Source organism: Balaenoptera acutorostrata, chromosome 10, assembly GCF_949987535.1.
Source record: "Balaenoptera acutorostrata chromosome 10, mBalAcu1.1, whole genome shotgun sequence".
In the NCBI taxonomy this organism is placed as follows: domain Eukaryota; kingdom Metazoa; phylum Chordata; class Mammalia; order Artiodactyla; family Balaenopteridae; genus Balaenoptera; species Balaenoptera acutorostrata.
Genome location: NC_080073.1, coordinates 99,287,802 through 99,311,685, shown reverse-complemented (window position 1 = coordinate 99,311,685; position 23,884 = coordinate 99,287,802). Strand labels below are relative to the sequence as shown.

Sequence of the window (23,884 nt, the reverse complement as noted above, 5' to 3'; positions counted from 1 at the left end):
CGAGAGAGAAAAGTTCTGCTGGGTTTTCCATTTATGTGACCATTTGAATATTTTCTGGGGTTGATTCGTAAAGGAACAAATGGACTGATTATGTACTGAGAGTTATTGCTGAAGATAGATTAGAGCATACCCTGTATTTAGAAGACAATTAACAATTTGTTTTAAACGTTTTAATCTGAACAAAACTCTAACTTATTTGCAGACTTGCTGTGAGAAACAGTGCTCCCCGTGTCCTGGCTTTGTAGGTGCAGAAGGCTTTATCAAGACAGTGTCTGGTGAGGGGTTAGGTTGGTGCGGGAAGGAGAGAAGTCGCACCAGTTCTGAGGTCTGCAGAGTTGTCACCTCACTGCTGATGGAAGCATTCAGTCAACAGATTAACCTATTAGCAATATAGTAATACATTCCGGGTACAAATGATTTATAAACTCAAAAGAAATTAGTTTATGCTAAAACATATATAACTTTCAATTCAGTCTTTGCTTTAAAACAAGCGAATCTGTTAGGCTATTTATATATGCTTTGTCTTACTCAACATTATTGTGCTTTCTTGTTTGTTATTCCATTTGTTGCAGTGAAGTAGGCTTTGGAAAAACCATTAACTTCTTTCCCTGCATGTGGCTCTTCCCCATCTTTCTTCATTGGCTTTTTCCGGTATGTCTGTTGGTTGTGTACATGTTGAAGAGAGAAAGAGAAAAGGATCTTTTAATAAGACCTTGTCTATAATGTGACATATGGTCTAAAACAATGCATGATCTTCACTGGGTACTGAACTTTCTAGTAAGAATTCTTGTTTGTAATATGACAATTTTTAAGCTTTGGGTTAAAAATAATAATAGGGTAAAAACAAGATGGATGCATGAATTCCAACAATGAAAAGTTGTTTCTTTCGCCTTATCCACATCAGGTTAGTATTTATGTATTACGTTTTATGGGATTAGCCTTCAAATTATTCTGCATTAGTTGCTTACTTGGAAAGAATATGATTTTTTTGAACTTTTTAAAAAATCAAGGTACAAGTGACATACAACATTGTTAGTTCAGGTGTACAACATGATTTGATTTGTATATATTGTGAAATGATCACAAAGTCTAGTTTACCATCACCACATATAGGTACAGAACTTTTTTCTTTGAGATGAGAACTTTTAACATCTAATCTCTTAGCAATTTTCAAATATGCAATACGGTATATTATTAACTGAAGTCACCATGCTGTACGTTACCTCCCCATGACTTATTTAAGGATGTAATTTTTAAAAAATACAATTCAAGTGAAAAAGTGCTGTTACTTTAAAAGTACTAGTACCTGGGATTTTGGCTTGATTTGCGTTCTCTCATATTCGTCCCACTTTTTTTTTTTTAAGCAATAGCATCAACAAGGGTCAAGACTGAAAAGCATACACTCAACTTTAAAGGACTAAGACTCCGTTTGAACCAGCAGGTAGGGCCACAGCTCTGAGCACCACCGCCCCCTGCTGGGCTACCGATTCCCTTCACGTTTCAACACCAAGGTGATTGATTCCCTTAGCCTTCCTGCAACACTGAGCAATTTTTGGGGTGGGGTGGGGGAGGCGGCAGGCCTGGGTGGTGACTTTGTTTGGTTCTCTCAATGGTTATTTCTTTAGAAATTCTCAAAGGAAACTTTTATCTCTTACAAAAGACAAAGCCTTGCCAGTCCAGTTTCAGGAACACAAGAGCGGAAAAGCTGTCAGAAGTTCAGTTCCCACAGTTGTCCTCTGTGTAAAACCACTATGCATTTGCTGAAAGTCAACCCAAACTAAAAAATCAGCAAAGCAGGAGAAAATACAGTTGAATACAATTTCAAAAGTACTGTTTTGAATAAACTGTGTGTGTTCTCATTTTTCTTATGCAGCTTTCTGTTTCCGCAGCCCACAAAGGAGAGCAATTTAAAATCTACCACCACATGAGGCCTGTGCTATTACCACGGCCATCAGTTCTCTTGTTACAGTCGCTTTGAAATTGCATTTTGAAAATCTCTTCTACTGAAACTGTTAGTTAAAAAGAAAATGACACTTAAGAAAAAGTCAATGTGACCTTTCCATACTGGTTCGCCTTAAAATAATTTTTTTTTCCCCAAATAAACAGTGAGTCTATACTGTAGCAGTAGATGACATGGAAACAGTTTTTTAATATTAATTTCATTTAGTCCATGTTTTCCTCCGTTCATACAGAATTCCTGGATCTGTGTTACTATACACAGTGTTTAACTTTCAGAGGGCAGACTTTGGTAGCATGGTACAAATACATGATTCGAATGCGTATTTTTGATAAAACTGTATGCATGCATTGAAAAACGTCTAACAAAATGCCCACCAGACCATTAACAGTGGTTATCCTTTGAGGAGGAGGACACAGGGAGAGGAGTTAAGAATGCAGGTTTCACTTTGTACTGTGCGCACCTCTGTTATTTGAATTTATCAACAAGCCTGTGCTACCATATTTAACTGGTAAAACTAAATACATAATGCAAAAGTGCACAGTCTAGTGTTTTACAGTTGAATATTTACCTGAACATAGAAGTTTAAGAACAAGATGACCAGCGTCAGCATATAAGAAGACTGGAAGATGAGACAGCCGAAGGGGAAGCCGCAGGGCCTCACGACAGCACTCATGGTGTGGGTGACGGTGAGCACGAACTGCACCTGCAGGGGCGGCAAGGGCGGAACCACTCTGCAGTCAGGCAGTGAGAAATCGACTGCTCGTACTCCCTGCATCTTGCAGGGGTAAAACAAACAAGACAACGCTGAAGCAGCCCACCGTCCTATCCAGAAATCTCGTTTGAAATGAGGAAGTGTATAAAATTGGCCATGATTAATTTTCTCCTGGAAAAATCACAGTTGAAATCATTCAGGTAAAAATGCTTTAACAACAGACATCAATTTCAAAAGTATTCACATGGACGTTTTAACACACAAGGTTTCACTCTTAACAGTCCATTTTTAGAGGAAAACAGGCAGCCTCATCACACACAGAAAAGCCTCTGACCTCCAGGGCTGGGACTGAGGCCATGCGGATGCTTCACATGGAGAAAAGCCGACAGAGGGATGACATACCAGCTGAGCCTGCGTGAGATACTTCTTCCACCAAAGATACTTGTGCATAGATGGAAACACCGAAAGGCCATAGTAGGTGTACATGAGGATGTGGATGAAACTGTTCAGGGTGGGTCCAAAGAAGCCTAGAAAAGTACAGTATAAGTTACTGTTCTTCTAGAAAGTAACGATCGTTCGTTGTCAAGTAATATTCTTCCTGTACATCATAACTGAGGACAAATAACAATACGGCACTAACAAAATTCACCCTGATTCCTGTGCCATTATCCGGGGATTCACCCAAGGTCACCTAGATAGAGGGACTAACCTGGGGTAGGTTTTCAGTCAGTGCCAACCAAACAGGTAACTCCTGATTTGCAAAGGCTTTGCTGTGTCTGTCATTACCACCATCCAACCAGGTGGCAGAATCTGAGGAAGTGTCTTTGCTTTCGCTAAACCTTTGATGAGCCATTTTGATTGTAGAAAGAGCCTTCGTACATGGCTGAACAGGGTGCTAAAGAGTCAAGGAAAATGTACTGCTCTTCGTAGTTAAGTAAATAAAATCTACCTGGCAGGGACCTAGAACCAGAAGATGCTGCAGAAGGTAAGAGAATACAGGGGAGAGAAAAGGTCCAGCAGGATAAGAGGAGGCTGGGGCAGGGGAGAGGCGGGCATGTGGGACTTTCCCAGTAGCCAAGCCACCTCGTGGACTTCCGGAACAAAGAGTGTCTAAAATCCAGTTTTAGGATATTTCCTGTGCTGAGCTGTGCCGTGGAATTCCCCCGTCCCCCGCTGTCCCCTTCATGAAATCTTCTGACATCAACGTGGGTGAATCGCGTTTCAGGAAACCAAGGAGCGAGGGCTGAGTTCTAGGTTGGGTCAACCAAGGGTCAAAAGGACTGAGCTGCAAGGGGTAAGGTGCCGGAGACAGAAACAGGGAACTCGTCTTAAGGATGACATCAATCAGTGCAGGCAAAGGGCTCGGAACGGTGCCCAGCACAAAGTGAGCGCTATGCCTCTGTGAGCTGTCAACCCTGTGGGAGAGGAGACGGGCTGTGGAGCCAGAGGACCTCCTAATAGTTCTGTCCCCTTGGACATACTAGTTTGTAAATTTTGTTTCTCATCTGGAAAATAGGTATAGAGTAATTATCTCTTAAGAGTGAGATGCGGTTAAATGAGATAATACTATATAAACTAAAAGGCACTGCACATATGTTGGTTAACATCAATTTAAATTCTCCTGCCTGGTTTCCCAATCCTGGATTAGCGATCTAGACAGATCAATTCAAGTCAATGAATAAGAAACAAGAGGAACACCACCAGGAATCTAGCAAGTCCTCATACATGGGCTGGAATAGCTTGTCAGGGGCAGTGAATTTATATGAAAACACAAATATAGTTTCAGAGTGCCAGGCAGCACAATATTAGTGACGTTTCTTGACCAACCTGAGTTTTCATTTCCATCAATTAATAAAAAAGAGTAGTTGCTGATTTTTATAATACTCTAGCTTGAATAGAAATCATCACACAGAATTCCTGTGAATGAAATATGATGTCTTTACGAAGTGATTATTCAAGACCGACTTTTAGATGCTTTAGTGAGTTATAAATGAAACTTGATAATCGTAAAACATACTTAACCTTGACAACGGTCCTGCAGTATTGATTTCAGCCTATATTTTGATTACAGTGCAAGTCTGCTGTAATCCTAATAAACCAAGACTGGAGTATATCAGTCTAGGAGGGGTGTGAAGGCGTCCCTTTTCTCTTTGCTGCACCCCCAACAATGTTTCTTCACCCTGGAGTTTAAATTTGCATCTTCACAGTCAATGATGTATTGCAAATACCCTTGGGGTTTTTTAAAATACCATCTCTACAAGCTTCTAAATCCTAGGACAAAATTATTTTAAGTTTTACCTGTTCTAATTTTTCACAGAATACTTTTAAATTCTTGGGTACATCCCTGGTGGCGCAGTGGCTGAGAGTCTGCCTGCCAGTGCAGGGGACACGGGTTCGAGCCCTGGTCTGGGAAAATCCCACATGCCGCGGAGCAACTAGGCCCGTGAGCCACAATTGCTGAGCCTGCGCGTCTGGAGCCTGTGCTCCGCAACAAGAGAGGCCGTGATAGTGAGAGGCCCGCGCACCGTGATGAAGAGTGGCCCCCACTTGCCGCAACTAGAGAAAGCCCTCACACAGAAACAAAGACCCAACACAGCCATAAATAAATAAAATAAATAAATAAAATTTAAAAAGCAAGATAATATCAAATAGAAAAGTACTGTTCTCTCGAGCTCAGTGTTTCTCAAACTGCAAGTCATATAACCGACACTTCAGTCAATTGTGAAATCAATATAGTGAGAGTTGTCATTAGCTTTTTGAAAAAGTGAGATCAATTTTTTTTTTTTAAGTGCATCACAGGCCTTCCCTGGTGGCATGGTGGTTAAGAATCCGCCTGCCAACGCAGGGGACGTGGGTTCGAGTCCTGGTCCGGGAAGATCCCCCATGCTGCAGAGCAACGAAGCCTGTGCACCACAACTACTGAGCCTGTGCTCTAGAGCCCGAGAGCCACAACTACTGAAGCCCGCACGCCTGGAGCCCATGCTCTGCGAGCAAAGCCACCGCAATGAGAAGCACACACACCACAATGAAGAGCAGCCCCCGCTCGCCGCAACTAGAGAAAGCCTGCATGCAGCAACGAAAACCCAACGCAGCGAGAAATAAAGTGCATCACACAGAGCCGGGCTAAATACTGTTTCATGAAATTTGTTTCATACAAAATGTATACATATGAAAGAGGGCATTGGGTTGTGATATAAAACGTATTACTTACTGAGCTCTCAGTAAAAAAAAAAAAAAAAAGAAAAGTGAAAGCTGCTGCTCTGGTGGGTCACAGTGACGTGACTTTAATTTTTCAGAATGGAAAAACAAGCCCCCAAAGTTGATGTGACTCAACCTGTACCACAGCTAAGTGGTGACTGTGGAAGGTGCTGTATTTTTTTTACAGCTGCAGTTAATGAAGTAAAACTGCTCCAGCTGGGGTATGGGTTTCCGGCCATCAGGCATTTGGTGCATGGAAAAGAAAACATTTTAAAAATTTATCGTAATACTCAAAGATTTTGCCAGGACCAAAGACAAGAAACGAAACGGCCACTGGCAAAGCTGTGCTTCCCCGTGTGACAAGCAGGCTGGGCCGGGCCCAGTTCTCTCTCCTGATCGTGTGCAACGCTCAGGATGGGAGACGCATCACGTAGAACCGAAAAACTGACAACTTTACTTACTTTGCCCACAAGGTATCCAGTTCAAAACGCACCACCAGATGTTAAACATAGAGGCATGATGGTATACGTGAAGAAAGGTAATCTGACTGGTTTTTTTCCGCAACACAAAAAAAATCGTGTCCAGGAACTCTATTAATTTGGAGAAGTAGTACCACCACAACACTCTGGCTACCTGTGCGAAATGTAAAACGGGAAAAAGACAAGGTGAGGCGTGATGCCGCCCGCCTCTGCGTTCCCCCCGTTTGTGCTTCACCAGCGCGCCCGGCTCCCGGACTATCGAGAAAGCATCTCACCTGGCGTCTTTGCCTCCAGCTTTTCCTTATTCCCAGCAATCCAGCCCCCTCTGGTGAAAGGAATTCTCTTTCCAAAACACATTAACTGATCAAGTTGCTCCTCTGCACCTACAGAACCAAGTCTATGATTCCTCGGTTGATACAGGTTCTCCGCGGGCCTGGGGGGCTGCTGTGTCCGCTGTCCTCCTCCGAGCACACCCCCGGGCATCCCGTGTGCTGCTGAAGTGGTCGTTTCCTCTCCCAGGAGCCCTGCTGCCCCCATACGCCTCATTCTCACGCATCCGGCACGCCTCCCCTACCCCACGTCTGGCATGCTCCTGTCATCCTATTGGCACTCCTCTCAAATGCCACCTTGCTCTGGAACGTGACCTCACCCTCCTATCTCGGGCTGAATCATCCTTCTTCATCTGTGGTCCCAAATTACTTTACGCCTCTATTATCAATAACCACAATCATGAACAAGTCTCCTTCCCACTAGGCTGTAAGTCACTCCGAGGCAGAGATGGTCTCCTTCACCTCCGCTCGGGGCTTGGCAGGTCGCTACTGTTGTTCCACTGATTTTGATTCTTCTCTGCTCCTTTATTGTTCATATTTTGTCCCTTAAACATCATGCTTCCCGAGAGCGGTCTAGGACGAACCCTTATCATGTCTCTTCCTCAGAAGAAAAGATGAAAAATCCAGGTGCTTCTCCGCCCTTCAACCCCCAGCCCCAGCAGGTCACAGCGAGGGCTTGCTTCCCTCCAAGTCCCTCACACAGCCCCCATCGCAGGGAGGCGCTTGCATTGAAGGCACCGGGCTCTCAGCACTCACGGTTAAACAGAAGAGGAGACACTAATGAGGAGCTTTGAAATTAGAATTTAAGGCTCTACTGTTTACTTCCCACGAAGACAATCATAAGGTGTGCTGGTACCATCGTAAATGTTTGAGGGAATCATTAACCTTCAAGAATATTAAACCTTAAGTAAACACATACATACAACAGTGGCTTTTAGAGAACTGTATGGTAGCCCAAAGTGTACTAGTCTGGGATAACAGAAATGAAACGGGTGTAGAGAAATCTATACATCTTACTTTTTGTATTACAGCTTTTGAAGATGTTTAAAAATGCTCATCTTAAAATTTTAATTAAAAGGTTTCTACCACCTCTTATTAATAACCCATGTTTTTCATTATGGAAATTTTCAAATATTCACAAATGCAGGAAGAGTAAGGAATGCAAACCCTCTGGTATCTATCCCTGAACTTCAAAATTTTCAGTATGATTCCAATTTGTGGAATCAATTCTGTTTCCTACCACTTCTTTTTTGCGCGGGGGGGGGGGAATGTAACATAAGCAAATACAAAGTATCCGTTTATAACAACTTCTAATAGATGGGGAGACTTGAACATAACCACCGAGACACTTATCTTTTTTTAAAAATTTTATTATTTTTTTATACAGCAGGTTCTTATTAGTTTTCTATTTTATACCTATTAGTGCATATATGTCAATCCCAGTCTCCCAATTCATCACACCACCACCACCACCCCCCTTTCCCCCTGGCTTGGTGTCCATACGTTTGTTCTCTATATCTGTGTCTCTATTTCTGCCTCACAAACCGGTTCATCTGTACCATTTTTCTAGATTCCACATGCATGCATTAATATACGATATTTTTCTCTTACTTCACTCTGTATGACAGTCTCTAGGTCCATCCACATCTCTACAAATGACCCAATTTCGTTCCTTTTTATGGCTGAGTAATATTCCATTGTATACATGTACCACATCTTCTTTATCCACTCATCTGTCGATGGGCATTTAGGTTGCTTCCATGTCCTGGCTATTGTAAATAGTGCTGCAATGAACATTGGGGTGCATGTGTCTTTTTTTTCTAATTTTTTATTTTATTTATTTATTTATGGCTGTGTTGGGTTTTCGTTTGTGTGAGGGCTTTCTCTAGTTGTGGCAAGTGGGGGCCACTCTTCATCGCAGTGTGCGGGCCTCTCACTGTCGCAGCCTCTCTTGTTGCGGAGCACAGGCTCCAGACGTGCAGGCTCAGCAATTGTGGCTCACGGGCCTAGTCACTCCACAGCATGTGGGATCTTCCCAGACCAGGGCTCAAACCCGTGTCCCCTGCATTGGCAGGCAGATTCTGAACCACTGCGCCACCAGGGAAGCCCCCATGTGTCTTTCTGAATTATGGTTTTCTCTGGGTATATGCCCAGTAGTGGGATTGCTGGGTCATATGGTAATTCTATTTTTAGTTTTTTAAGGAACCTCCATACTCTTCTCCATAGTGGCTGTATCAATTTACATTCCCACCAACAGTGCAAGAGGGTTCCCTTTTCTCCACACCCTCTCCAGCATTTGTTGTTTGTAGATTTTCTGATGATGCCCATTCTAACTGGTGTGAGGTGATACCTCATTGTAGTTTTGATTTGCATTTCTCTAATAATTAGTGATGTTGAGCAGCCTTTCATGTGCTTCTTGGCCATCTGTATGTCTTCTTTGGAGAAATGTCGATTTAGGTCTTCTGCCCATTATTTGATTGGGTTGTTTTTTTTTTAATATTGAGCTGCATGAGCTGTTTATATACTTTGGAGATTAATCCTTTGTCCCTTGATTCATTTGCAAATATTTTCTCTCATTCTGAGGGGTGTCTTTTCCTCTTGTTTATAGTTTCCTTTGCTGTGCAAAAGCTTTTAAGTTTCATTAGGTGAGACACTATCTTATCTCTTATTTAATAAAATTAATGAATCTTTAATATCTTCTAATAGTCTGTCCACCTTCAAATCCACCTGATTTTCTCAAAAGTGTCTTTTTATTGGTTTGTTTAAATCAGGATCAGGGTCCAGCTTGCATTTATTTGATGTGGGTCTTAAGTTTCTTCTAATCAGTAACAGTTCCCTTTCCCTGCTCCCCTATTTTCTTTCATGTCTTTTCTTTCTTAAACTAGATCAGTTGTACAGAACTCCTAATACGGATTTGGATGACTGTTTCTTCCTCGTGTGGTTTAACTTGTTTCTGTACCCCCCACCCCCCCATTTTCTGTAAACAGCAATAAGGGTTAGAGGCTTAACTGGATTCAGGTTTAAGGTTTGGGGCAAGAATACAGTTGACCCTTGAACAACGCGGGGGTTAGGGCGCTGACCCTCTGCACATCGAAAATCTGTGTACAACTTACAGCCAGCCGTCTGCAGCGTGGTTCCTCCGCATCTGCGGGTTGTACAGTACTGTAGTATTTAATACTGAAAAAAGTCTGCGTATAAGTGGACCAGCGTGATTCAAACCCACGTAGTTCAATGGTCAACCGTACTTCAGACACGGTTCTGGGTACTTCCTATGGAATCACATCAAGAGGTACCTAACTTCCGATATTAAAATCAACAGTGAGTTTGGGTGTTAACAGCCTAATCTAATCATTATGAAGTGTGCATTCAACTTTGACCCATTACTTTCATCATTTACAGATGACCGCTGTCTAGGATCCATTACTTCACTAGAAGCTGCAAAATGGTGATTTTCAAATTCTCTTCATACTTATGCATTTTTCTCTTTATAGAGAAGAGCTCTTCCTCTTTAGCTATTTGGAAACTTACATATGAAAGGCAAGATAAATGTTTGATTCTCATCCTTTAATTTTTTCGTCTAGAACTTCTAGGTGTTCTAGCAACCTTCAAAAGGTAACAATGAGGGTTTTTTTTTTAGTATCATTTTAGACTCGGTTTTTCATAAATTTAGTATGTCAGTATTCCTTTTGATACTCAAACTGTCCCACCTTTAGCCGTGGGAGTCCCTTCAAGGTGGCTCTTACATCTTCTTGTCATGACCCTAGTGGTCTTGGGTAGCTTCCTTGCCCTGTCACAAGGTGTCCTGGATTCTTCTCATATACATTTCCCACCCCAATCAGGAATCGGCCAACTCTCTAAGAATCCTAAACCCTTTTGGTGGATTACATTTAGAGAGCACAATTTTGGTATCATTGCTGGGCTGTCAGAGACTAACTAGGCCTTTCCTGTACACAGAGCTAAAAAACACATTTGTTTTTAGAAAGAATAAAGTTAATTCTGCTATTCCCAATTTGAATCTGTAATTACTGAGTTTTAGTTTCTTTTCTTCTATGTTTCAAATACTAGTTGTAATAATAGCATTATTATATAGCTTACCCTAAGTATACCTATAATAGTCTCACCACAAGCAATACCAATATTTTTATTAATAATAGCAGCCCCCCAAGTTACTGAATGCTGTTAAGATGCATCTCACTTGGGATATGCAGTCAAAACACTGTTTTAAAGGCACTTGAAATAATTCTTCTTTGGGTGGTTATGTCAACACAACTTAATATGTGGGTATATTAATTTAGTTCATTTCCGAGATATCTGGGGGGAGGCTGCCTTGTAATCTTTTAAAATTTGTTTTATAATTATGTAAAAACACCAACTGGTTCTGAAATATAAGACAAGGTACGTTCAGAGAAGTCTAGCTTCCATCCCTATCCCCTCTGACCTGTTCCCTCCCCCAAAAGGAAACCATTTTGTTAGCTTTTGGTTTATTCTGCCATTGTTTCTTTTTAAAACCATAAGCAAATACACACATATTCCTATCATTTCTTGCCCACAAGGCACTGTACCGGAAGCACGGTCTGCGGGCTGCTCTTTTCCACTGAGCTACGTCCTGGAGATGATTCGGTAACAGGACAGCGGTCATCCTCATCCCACTTTGCAAAGGGACCCACTGCGTGGATGCACCATGGTTCATTCAGTCTGTCCCCCAAGTAAGCACTTCTACTAGGACGGGAGACCGTTTCTTATCTAACCCCAGCTTCCATCGTCGTATCTGGAAGGAGAAACGGTTACAGATGGTTGACTCACCCGGATATCGGCTTCCCCTGCACTGGTAAGGTCCTGACACTGTAAGTTGTAGCCTCCTTCCCAACTGGAGAGAATAAGCTGTCAAAGAAACAAGGGGAGAAAAAAAAGTCAATGTGAGACTTTGGACGAAAACTGAATTTCCCATTCATGTTTCTGATTGGCGTCTACTCAAGATTGAGTTCTTCCCAGAATGAGTTTGACTCGATCCTGTCCCCAAACACATGATACCAAAGGATCTAATTCTTGCTGTTGAACTGATATCAATGGTTACAATCCTTAGTTAATATAATTTACTTCTAACCTCCACATCCATCAAAAACAGAATTTAGCTATCATTTGAGTACCAAAATATTTTATGTAAGGAATTTATCTAATCATATGTTCTATAAATAAAATGTAGAAGTAAAATGTAAACAAATGTGAGGAAACTACACTAAAATGTTAAAACTTTACATTGGCTTATATATAAATAGTTACTTGATCATCTCAGTAATTTTATGAATTATGTATTTACTACCATTTTACAGATGTGAAAACCAGGGCTCAGAAACATTAAATCATTTTCTTCATTTTATTTATGCAATGTGGTAACCAGACATTTGTGCGATTGTAACTGATTAACATCTGTTTTCCCCATTATGCTCAAAAAACAAAGTGCTCCATAAAGTCTACGCCTCCTTCTTTGCTCATCTTCGCATCTACACTTCCTTGCCCAATGACTGGCATGGAGAAAGTGCTCAATGACTATATGATGAATGGATTATTTGCTCACAATCATATGGAGAGATAGTGGTAGAACAATGATTGGATCCAGGTCTTCTAATTCCTCGTCTAGTATTCTTTCTACAACATCATAAGAAAATGACACACCATTGTAAAGCAATTATACTCCAATAAAGATGTTTAAAAAAAAAAAAAGAAAATGAACTTTGTGGAAAATTCTACAGAAGAAGTTTTCTCCATTCTTTCCCACTATTACTAAGAAACTTAAAATTCTAGAATATAATATAAGGCCTTTGACTTTGATTTACATGAGATATTATATGTGAAAGCCTACAATTTTCTGTTGCTTTATCAGAACTGTATAAAGGTACAGAACTGTTACAATACACAAACAGAGCAGGGAGGGACAGATATTCATGAACTGAACAGTAAGAAAAGATGAACTACTAAGAACATTGGGAATGTTCTAGAACCTTTGCAAGTCTTTGCTCTACTAGCCTTATTGACTTCTCTATCCTTCTAACAAAAACACCTTTCAGTTAACATCATGACAAGTACAGATTATCAGGGTAAGTGAATCTGGTGAAAGTAAAGGAGACTGACCTTTCCTGATGGGGTCTATTACAGATCAAGTCACCCCCCAGGTACCCCACAGCTTTACATGCTGGTTCTCAAAGGGGAACCCGTGACAGGCCACAGGGGATCTAGGAATACCTAGAAGTGCATGTAAGTTTTTGTGTGCCTTTTTCACAATAAATTACTTAACTTTGTAAAAAGATTAAAAACCTGTATGGAGGGGCTTCCCTGGTGGCGCCGTGGTTGAGAATCTACCCGCCAATGCAGGGGACACGGGTTCGAGCCCTGGTCTGGGAGGATCCCACATGCCGCGGAGCAACTAGGCCCGTGAGCCACAGTTACTGAACCTGCGCGTCTGAAGCCTGTGCTCCACAACAAGAGAGGCCGCGATAGTGAGAGGCCCGCGCATCGCGATGAAGAGTGGCCCCTGCTCGCCGCAACTAGAGGAAGCCCTCGCACAGAAACGAAGACCCAACACAGCCATAAATAAATAAATAAATAAATAAATAAATAAATAAATAAATAAATAATTAATTAATTTGTAAAAACCTGTATGGTCAGGCTGTAGTTTTGCAGTCAGGGGCTCTAGTATCAACTTTGGGTAGTAACAATACAGAGGCGGGGGAGGACAGGCTGTATTCTGCTTTAGTCAGCTCTATCCAGGCTGTCCCCACCCCCACGGCACCTCTGCAGGACTATCTGACAAACTAAACGGCAGAAGTCAGCAATCAGGCTACGGGAGGCTCTAGCTGCTCACCTTGGACCCTTCCTAACGCCCTAGCTGGGCTGGCTGGCAGAAACCACCCAACCTACGTGTTGAAGAGAAGGAAAGCAGGCTGGCAAACAGGGTTAGCCTTAAGGAGGTGTGGACTAACTCGCTCCGAAATAGGATTAGGGTCCACTCCCCACGTCCACCACCTGAATCCACGCCGCTGGCGTCTGCTGACTGTAGCCCTGCAATCATCTCCTAAACAGACCCTCCGCTTCCATTCTTGCCCCCAACTCACTCTGAGTCCATTTTCCATGTAGCACCCAGAATAACCTATTTAAAAAGGGAGGTCCTGTCACTCCCCCATTAAAATCCTCCAGTGGCTTTTCATTACACTTAGAAGAGCAGCCAAATTCCTGACAAGGCCCCACGTAACCTGCCCCCAACCTGCCTCGTCTTGAATCGGTCCTCTGCCCACTGTCCTAGCTCCTAGCCACACGGCTCCCGCTCACGGGCCTCGAACGCCTCAAGGCCTGCACACTTGCCGATCCTCCTGCGCCGGCGCCTCCCCGGAGCTCTGGATGCAGGGCTTGCTCTCATCACCCAGCCTCAGCTCAAACATCACTTCCTCAGAGAGGCCGCCCCGCCCCGCCCCTCGCTCCTTCTCGCACATGCAGAGGCTGTGCTCCAGAGCCTAGAACACAATCTGACACAGTGCAGGAACTCAACACATTTGTTGGAAGAGTGTTAGTAATTTTAGTGTCGCTTTCTGGCCTAAGCAAACATCTGGCCTGGACGTAACAAGTTAGCAAGGTTAAGGTAAGCTATCCTTTGAGTAGAGTCTACCAAACATACCCCATAGCGTCAGAGAGAAGACCTTATGCCCTGAAAGCAGTTGCTGTTGGGAGACTAGGAGGCAATCAACCAACAGCAGTGATTTGGAACCAAGAGACGGAAGACTGTGAAAAGAGAACCACTGGACAAGCCAGAGTTAAAACTCGTAGTGGAGAATGAGCTCCATGCAGACGTTCTCCCTAAAAAAGACAAACCATGTGCCTAGCTGTTCAAACGCTGAACCATCGCCCCTGCTGACGGCGGCTGATGCTCACCCGGAGACTGACGAGGCCCTTCCGCGGGGACTGACTGCTACGCGCACTAGTCCGCGAACTCCTCAAGTACAGACACCGCGTCTGAACACCTCTGTGGCCCCTGCGCTGCCCCGAGCAGCTGCTCGCTGAATGCAGGCTGAACAGAACGGATTCATCCTTACACTCACGAGGGAGTGGAGTAGGACAGACATCGTATCTCCATTTGAAAGCGAAGCTGCCTGAGGTTCAGAGAGCCTAAGTAACTCCTCCAAAGTCGCAGAGAAAGTGAGAGGCTGACACCTGAATGTGGGTCTTCTGCCTCCACTGCACCGTGGCTTCCAGGAGGGATTAGAGCCTCCAATGCAGACAGATGGTCAGGCCGGCTTCTCCTGATGCAGCTGCCACTTCTGAGAACCACCCAAGGAAGAGTAACTCTCCCTCTGTCATACAGGGAGAAACTAACTCCGTAAATTACTATCTTGCAAGCTTATCTAGTGAACTAAAATCTACCCAGAGAAACCTAAAATAGAAATTCCCCTTTTAGAGTCAGGTAAATTAGGGAGCACCTATGTGACATGATTTTAGAGCTGTCAGCATGGCTTTCCTGACCCCAGATTCTGTCTCCTGCACTCTGAGGCCTAAAATTCCATAATTAGAGTTTCATGACAGTCATTTTAGATAATGGTTATTAACCATTATTAGAATGGTGCATATTAGACTAATGTACAGATTAAACTCTATGGGTGAGATGGCCTGTATTTTAGGCAAGAATTTATTTTCGTTTAGAAGCCAAGGACACCAGGAAGACAGCTATACCTATGCCACTGTCAGCCATTTATAATTTATATGAATGAGTTTATCCTAACTTTTCCCCAAAAAGATTGTTCTGTTTTAGTTCTCTCTCTCAAGCACATTTATTTAACACTTTTCGATTTTCTCTTGTATTATAGTAAGATAACCTTTGGTTGTAATAGGCAGGGCAATCATTACTTGTTCTTTTTCTTGTGAAATTACTTAGGTTTGGCAGGTTATAAAGGAGCAGGGAAGACATGATGTAATGTGGGGAGCCATAGCCGAGCCGGAATGTCACCCCAGGCCTCTGGAAGTCAGTCCTGAGGATACACAGTGACCCAAAGATGGGAGGAGTATCCTTTAAGGGAACGTATATTTGCATTTCGGTCAAACTAACTGCATTTGATATTTAACTGAAAAAACACTGTTACTCAATAGCTGTCTATTCTCAGGCAAATCAGGTTAACTTTTCTAAGCCTCAGTATCATAATCTATAAAAGAAGAAAACTATATATGATCTTTAAAGGCCCATTCAGACCTAAAGAAAACTATATATGATCTTTAAAGGCCCATTCAGACCTAAATTGTGATTTTAAATTACAATGAAAGACTAAGGACTAAAGAAATAGGTCTAAATTGGGATAAAAAAAATTCAAGTTAGAAACAAAGACTTCTAGGACTTTTGGAAGGAATAACATCAGATACTGGAACAGGTTCTTGAGATGTTAAAGAACAGTACTGATAGCAACCGTGGATAGTTCTAGAATGCCAGATGTAATTGCTTCTAAAAATCACTCGGTCACTGTTCTCCAGCTTTAGCTACACAAACACTTACCTCTGCCAGCATGTATGCGGAGAGAAGTGTGATTCCAAGATTGTACAAGGTGAGGATGCCCCTGAGGGAAAGAGCAGCTCTGCTCCTCATGTATTTGTTGCCCAGCCATATGCAAAGCAGGTACAAGACAGTGAGAGAAAAGGTAGGAAGGTAGGAGTCCAACATGAACCACCCTCTGACTCGAGAATCTGCAAAGAAACACACAGTGAGAATCCCGAGGGCACCCCGCGCGCTCATTTGGGAGACGCCGTCACGTGCGCTGTATTTGCTCACCCAAGTTCGTCAGGGAACTGCAGGCCACAGCGTAAGCAAGCTGGGTCTGGGTTATAGTTCGGAAGAAGAAACCGGTGGGGGCTGGAATAGTTAAGGAGGGGTCCGTGGAGCAAACAGAGCTTAAGTTGAACGCTGAGTGACAGGGACAAGTAATAAAGGTGGGAAGTCACAGTTCTTGAATGTCTAACTTCGGAACAGTTACCGTAGTTACTCTAACTCAATAAATATTAAGTATTATGCCATTTTATGGATGTAAGAACAGCTCCGAAAGCATCCGCATTTGCAGAAGGCGCTCCAGTGGCTGGGAATTCACGCCCGACTCCCGTCCATTTTACCGTTCTGCTGCCTCCCGTGGAGAAGCTTTGGGTTGGCAGGAGAGCAGACACAATGAGAGTGTGTCCTAATTCCTGGAACCCACGCTCCCTGGAATTGGCTTAAGATCACTGTGCGTAAACCAGGCACGGCTGAGCGCTTGGCTGAGCCAAACAGAGCAGTGGGATTCCAGGAGGACCAGCAGGAGAAGCTGCAGGCGGTAGAGGCAGAGCCCTGGAGCTGAGGACTCAGAAGCGAGCGCAGAAAATCCAACCGAGGACCCAAACCCGATCGTGGACCAAAAGTACAAAGAGCCAGGCGGCAAGAACCTGGACAGAGGTGTCCCCCTCTGTTCATCTAGGTTTTAAAATTTTAAAACCTAAATAAAACACACATAATAGATCTATAATACAGCAATTAGAAAATAACTGTAGGCACAAAACGATTTTTGTTCTCTGCTCCTTTTTGTGGCTTAAACAGAGAAAATGACTTGGCCCAGAATTACGACAACTGCATGCTGCTTTTGATCTCTGTAAACAGAGCTGTAGGAACTGGTTTCTCCCTCTTCCTGATCCCTCTGGCCCCCACGGTCCCAGTTCCCCTCTCTGCTCCCTGCCACCCCATCTACCCCCAGCTTCTCTACACCCCCCATCCTACAGAGCACCATTTCTGTGAGCAAAGTGCCTTCTCAAGCTCTGTCCCACCACTTCTGTAAACTTCTCCTTATTCTGACAGATAAAAAGGTGAGAGAGGAGCATTCACGCAACTAACAGATATTACCTTTTGCACAACTGGCTCACAATTATCCGTCATAAATTTCGTGCGCTGTGCCACTTCCTAACGTCCCCTCCACATCCTACGTGCCACGTGGCCTAAAGCCTCCGTGTCCTTCAACCCCCAGATCGAGGTCCTGGCCTCTAGGAAGCCAATTCCCACGGCTCTTTCCTAACTACAGCTCGTCATCTGCATGACAAAACAGTTATTTTACATTTTACATGTTGTCATGGCTATCATACTGTTATTATAATTAACATTTAATGAGCACTGATTTTGTACCACACACAGTCCTAAAGCCTTGTATATACATTAACTTCTTTAAAATTCTCAAAACAAGCTAATGATATAGGTGATATTACTTTTAACAGCTTTATGGAGGTGCAGTTGATAAAGTCCTGCACATATTTACTGTGTACAATTTGCTGAGTCTGGACATCTGCAAACCCCTGTGATGCCATCACCACAGGCGAGGTGATAGATAAATCCATCACATAGGTGGTACTATCTCCACTTTATGATCGAGAAAAATTGGGTAAAAGAAGTTAAATAACTTGAACTAAACTGCTACCCTGCCTCTTGTTAATGGTATTAGGGGTTGAACTGTGTCCCCCAGAAAGATGTGTTCACGTCCTAACTCCTGGTACCTGTGAATACAACCTTAGTTGGAAATAGGGCCTTTGCAGACGTAAGCCGGTTAAGATGAGGTCTTGGTGGATTAGGGCGGGCGCTGCTCCGTGACCAGTGTCCGTCCTGGCAAGGAGGGCAGACTGGCTCTCCAGGAGGGGAGGCCACGTGGAGACAGAGGCGGAGCCACGCAGCCACAAGGCAACAGCAGAAAGCAGCGAGGGCCGAGGCGTGAACGGGCTTCTCTGCAGCGCAGAGGGAGCAGGGCCCTGCCGACACCCTGACTTCCGGAGCCGTGGGAGAATAAACTGCTGCTGTTTCCAGCCGTACAGTCTGTGGGCTTTTGCTACAACAGCCCCAGAAACGAGCACGCATGGTCTACCTCCTTGCTCTCCGACTGCCTCAGAGGTGACGGTTCTACCTCCCAGCCACAGTGCACGCTCCGTGAGACCCGACTACGTCTTATGTTTCTACTCCGTCTCACTCGTAACTTATCGCCACTTAGTGCAGAGTTGACGGGAGCAGTCATTAAATGCGTATCAATCGACACACTGAGTCAAGCACGTTTAGCTAACACAGCGCCTGAGGCTGGCATTTTCTTTTGTCCCGGCCCTGTAAATGTTTGCCGCCGCTGTTGGGGAAGACCGTAACTGTTCCAACCAAAAGATGGGAGCAGATACTTATATCATTTATTATCTTTGGGGCTTGAGATGTTAGCTCTGCATCTGGGTCACGTATTTGCCTAGAACTGTCTCCCCTGATGGTACCAACGTGGTGTAGGTAAAGTCAGAAAAGGCTTGGGGACACCTGTGGGTTTAGCCAGGGGCCTGCCAGACAACTTAAGTTTGGGCCACCCCTCAAAGGGGAAGTGGGCACTTGATGGCCTGGAGGCTAGACTCCCTGTCACTGTGGAGGTCACCTGATCCAGCTGTCAACTGTCAATCTCACAACCTCCTTGCTACAAAGGAAACTGCCACAAAAATGACCACCGCTGAGCAAACAACTGCAATCCTATCCTTAATTAATCCCCGTCCACAGAAATAATAAATAATCCCAGGTCACAGTGACCTTACCAATGGCAAAGTTCAGTGTGACCTTGGCTCAGAGACACTGATGGCTCTAGTGCAAATGTCACGCAGAAAGCCGGTCACCCAGAAGCCCCGCATGCCTGTTAGAGCATCACGCCCTCGACACTACCCGCTACAATGGTACAGCAGAGAACACGTCAAACAAAGCAGGTTACGAGCCACAGGTCCCACCCTGCCTGTAGGATCATCACAAGGATAAAATGGAAAACAAAACAAAACGAAAACCAAAGGCAATGTGAAAAAATATACATATATTTTAAAGCTCTGTACAATCAGTATCGTTTCACTAAAACTATATCAATAGTCATTCACACAGGATAGTTTATGGAGCCTGTATGGAAACTGGAGAGCGGTCTAAGTCATCTCTGTGTGATTCTGTTTTAAGATTCTGAGAAACAGGAAGACCTCCTCACTTCCCGCCTCCTCCCACCCAATAATGCTGAGGAGAGAACCTGTAGACTTTCCAGCTTTGTGAACCAGCAAGGCTCAAGGGAAACAAAACATGCTGTTGAAAATTTATTCATTTATTTGCAAAATACAGTGTCTCATAGGTTCCTAGAACTGTGATACACCTTGGAGATAACAGTCACGGATCCTGCCCTCATGGGAGAAAGAGCTATGAATAAAGCGTATGAAGGAAATCAACAGAGGCTGAAGTACAGCATAATGAGAGGCTTTCGATTTGCCACTCTCGAGGGCAAATCTCTGCCATCCTGGTCAGGGAGAGCCTATCGGAGAAGGTAACGTTCAAGCCGGCACCTGACATATGCGGAGGAGCTGACTACACTGGGGAGGGGGAGGACTCAGCGGGAGGAACAGCATCTGAACGACTTTTACATGTCGAGGAAACGAGAGACGTCTAGGGCTTCCCTGGTGGCGCAGTGGCTGAGAGTCTGCCTGCCAATGCAGGGGACACGGGTTCGAGCCCTGGTCTGGGAAGATCCCACATGCCGCGGAGCAACTGGGCCCGTAAGCCACAACTACTGAGCCTGCGCGTCTGGAGCCCGTGCTCCGCAACGAGAGAAGCCGCGATAGTGAGAGGCCCACGCACCGTGATGAAGAGTGGCCCCCGCTCGCCGCAACTAGAGGAAGCCCTTGCACAGAAACGAAGACCCAACACAGCCAAAAATTAAAAAAATAAAATAAATAAAGAACTATTCTGCCTAAAAAAAAAAAAGAGATGTCTAGAGCAGCACTGGTGTCGGGGAGGCAGCTGCGCGGTCCACGATGAGGAACTAGGTTTTCATCCTGAGAACGCCGGAAGGGGCTGGTGAGTGCTAAGCTAGAGTACCGCATTCTACGATTTAGGCTTCTAAAGTATCATTGCAGCTGGCGCTTAATAGACGATGAGAAAGGAGCAGACGCATGAGGACGCCCTGCAGTGGCCTGAGTGACCGGTGATGGAGGAACCGTCGGGACACTCGGATGGCGGAGCTGAGGAGCCCCACCCCGTGGCCCTGGGCAGACGAAGCCCACACATCTTTAGAGGGAGCGGGCCAGGACGGGTAAGGGCAGAAGGACTGCGTGTGACTGTGCACGTGAGGAAGTGGGAGGAGGATGGGCGGCAGGGGGGAGAGGAAGCAGCAGACCTGGAAGGAAGGGTACCGCCACCGTGGCGGCCAGGGGCAAGGAGCACACGGCACTCTGTTCCTGCTCCCGGAGCTTGAATCCCAGGAGAGGCTGAGCAGGAGGCAGGGCGCCTCTGCATGTTCTGGGAGGAGGACATCGAAGGTGAGGGCGGGTAAGTCCCTCCATGCCAAGTACCATTTTCAAGACACCAGAAAGGACAGCATCCTCTTCTCTAACTAAACCGGGTTCCTTCCACATTAAGTTCTCAAGCAGCTCACTCACCCCGAGGTCCAAACATATTGTCCAAAAAGGCATTGATTTCATCATCAAAGGCCTTTAGATGCTCCTGAAAAGACAAAGAAAAAATGATTTAAGTGGGTGTTTCTGGAATCTCTCAAAATGAACCACTGCCAACAAGATGAGGTTGACAGACTCTCCAAGGGTCCTGGCCTTGAGGACTCTTGACTGCAGAGACTTAAGGAAAGTGGACCAGTAAATGCAGCCTCACCTTCACAAGCTTGTAAGGATTTGGAAGGAAACAATTCCTCTTTCATTTTCTTAGGCAAGAGGAGTCCTGGAAGACAGGTTTGGTACCTTTAGACACTGAAGGGTTACTGACCATCCCATTTCCCTTGACAATGCTTTTAGAGGTGTAAGCTTTTCCGTAAGCAACTTCTATTGCTGCAATGAACAGGGGTTGTGTGCAAGCAATAGGGGAAGTCTACACTTGCATTACATAATTATTAAATGAAAATTCCGCTGAATTGTATTTCACAAAGCTGAATGTAAAGCCACAAAGACACGTTTTTCTAGTAAGGAAATGAAGCACTATAGCTATTTTTCCCATTACCTTTATGTTTTGTTTGTTTTCAAAACATTTTCAGTACATTAGCATCTATTTAATGTTACAGTAGAGAGCATCACTAGGGTATCCCAGATTAACTACCACCACTTCAACTGGATTCAGGTTGGGACTGGAGAGTTTCTACCAAGAATCTTAATGCTGATAAACTGGCTGCTGGCTCTTGACTTGGCTCCTCTTCACGCTGGTCTGACACTATACCTCTCAAAATACCTGCTCAGGTGTTCCCTACCCCTGCTGCTAAGGTCTAGAGCCCCTCCCTCAAGCAAAGGTAGGAAAAGATGGATCACTGCACAGTGCTCTTAGGAAAGGGATCTGTGAGGAGGATTTTGGGCGAATGGACCGGTCCCTGACTACGTGTGAGTTTCCTGGACGGCCCTCAGGAAGTCTGTACAGAATATTCTCCATAATCAATAGCTGGAGTGCAGTCAAAAGCATCTTATTCTCAAAGAAAACATAGGTGCAGAAGAGGAGAATTGAGTTTCTGCCATCTGTAAAGAAGATGTGCACGTTGGTGATTGGCACGTACAGTTTGCATCTGTCCCTTATTCATGTCATTGATCCGAAGAGAAATGTCAAGGAAACAGGTCTCTGGGAACCTTAGGAAGCTCGGGAAGGAGGATAACGACGAAAGCCTAGCATTTATTAGCACCCACGACTTGCTGACCAGTGTATTAGGACCTTTATTATTTCGTCATATCCCTATGAAAAGTATCTGGGCTAAACCAAGTTTGGAAGGTTTTAAACAGTGTCTTTACCTTTGGTTTCCATAATGGACATCTTGGGAGACCTCCAGATTGGATAAAGGCCAACTACCTAACATCTCAGTGTGACAGAATTTTATTTGTGTTGCCGTTAGAATAGGGCAGATCTGTCCAGAGACACCTCATTCCTGAGCAGAGAATGTTAACCTCACTGATGTTCCCACCCTCATGACAGACACCAATAAAATCTTCATTGCCACATCTACCCACAACATTTAAACTTTTCCAATTTGTTTGCTAGGGTTCAAAATCCATCTTCCAACATCTGTCGAGCTAAGAAAACTCTAAAGGTCACAAAGCTCATATTATTTCTATTATCTTGCAGAAATTTAGTCACAGTGGAGAAAAACAGAAACAAAAGTTAAGAGGGGAAGACATGAAGAGAAAATAAGAGAATGAAAGATGAATACGAATGAATTCTTTCAGTCATTAATTTACTGATTCATTAACTGATTTTCTGGACATTACTATGTACCAGCACCGTGTTAGATGCTGAAACACGAAGTCAAATGAGGCATGGTCCTTATCTTTAGATAGGGTAACAGGCAAGTAGTCAGTAATTACGGACCAGTTTTTTAAGGAGGATGAGAGGGGTTTACGGGGATGTGCTGTAAGAAGCAAGAGAAAGGAAGTATTATTCAGCCACAAAAAGAAGGAAATCCTGCTATTTGCGACAATATGGATGGACCTTGAGGGCATTACGCTAAGTGAATAAATAAGTAAGAGAAAAACAAATACTGTATGATCTCACTTATGTATGGACTTTAAAAGAAACAAAACAAAAAAACCAAACTCATAGATACAGAGAACAGATTGGTGGTTGCCAGAGGTAGGGGCTGGGGGATAGGAGAAACGGGTGAAGGGGGTCAAAAGGTACAAATTCAGTTATAAAAAAAATTAAGTCAGGGGGATGCAATGTGCAGCATGGTGACTACAGATGATAACACTGTATTGCACATTTGAAAGTTGCTAAGAGAGTAGATCTAAAAAGTTCTCATCACAAGAAACAAATTGTAACTGTGAGGTGATGGATACTAACTAGACTTATTGCGGTGCTCATTTTGCAACATACACAATTACCAAATCATTATACTGTACACCTGAAACAAAAGAAAAGACAGGAGATATCATGGAAATCTCTTAAAGAGAGAAGCCTTCCAGGAAGAGCTGCTGCTTTGCTGAGTTTTGAAAGACTCTAGGACGTCGCCTAGATGGAGAAGGAGGGAAGGATCAGCAAATATACAGAGACATGACTCACTTGGGAAATGCTTATGGCCAGGGTCTCTAGTGACCTATCTGACAGAAATAAAGCCAAGGCTGGGAAGGTCAGAAACCTGAAAACAATTACCTCTTTGGTTCTGGGTTATTTAATACAGTTAGTGAGGATGTAGTCTAAAGAGACAATGATGAG

The 23,884-nt window shown here is 43.9% G+C and overlaps 1 protein-coding gene and 1 long non-coding RNA gene across 2 annotated transcripts in view; one reads left to right on the top strand and one right to left on the bottom strand.

The window, feature by feature from the left end:
• Window positions 1-519: 519 nt before the first annotated feature.
• LOC130709062 (uncharacterized) lies at window positions 520-12,229 on the top strand. The gene is made up of 6 exons (XR_009009518.1): window positions 520-651; window positions 1,365-1,511; window positions 2,539-2,872; window positions 2,954-3,146; window positions 10,078-10,123; window positions 11,232-12,229. It is a non-coding gene; the product is annotated as an uncharacterized LOC130709062 (long non-coding RNA).
• ELOVL2 (ELOVL fatty acid elongase 2) overlaps window positions 521-23,884 on the bottom strand; it is a 60,849-nt gene continuing 37,485 nt past the window's right edge. Inside the window, exons 2-8 of the mRNA XM_057554930.1 lie at window positions 21,130-21,193; window positions 16,205-16,392; window positions 11,482-11,559; window positions 6,332-6,503; window positions 3,075-3,199; window positions 2,529-2,663; window positions 521-657 (exon numbers count right to left, since the gene is read on the bottom strand). Coding sequence (XP_057410913.1) covers window positions 535-657; window positions 2,529-2,663; window positions 3,075-3,199; window positions 6,332-6,503; window positions 11,482-11,559; window positions 16,205-16,392; window positions 21,130-21,193 — 885 coding nt within the window. The 3' untranslated portion in view covers window positions 521-534. The remainder of the gene's footprint in view (window positions 658-2,528; window positions 2,664-3,074; window positions 3,200-6,331; window positions 6,504-11,481; window positions 11,560-16,204; window positions 16,393-21,129; window positions 21,194-23,884) is intronic.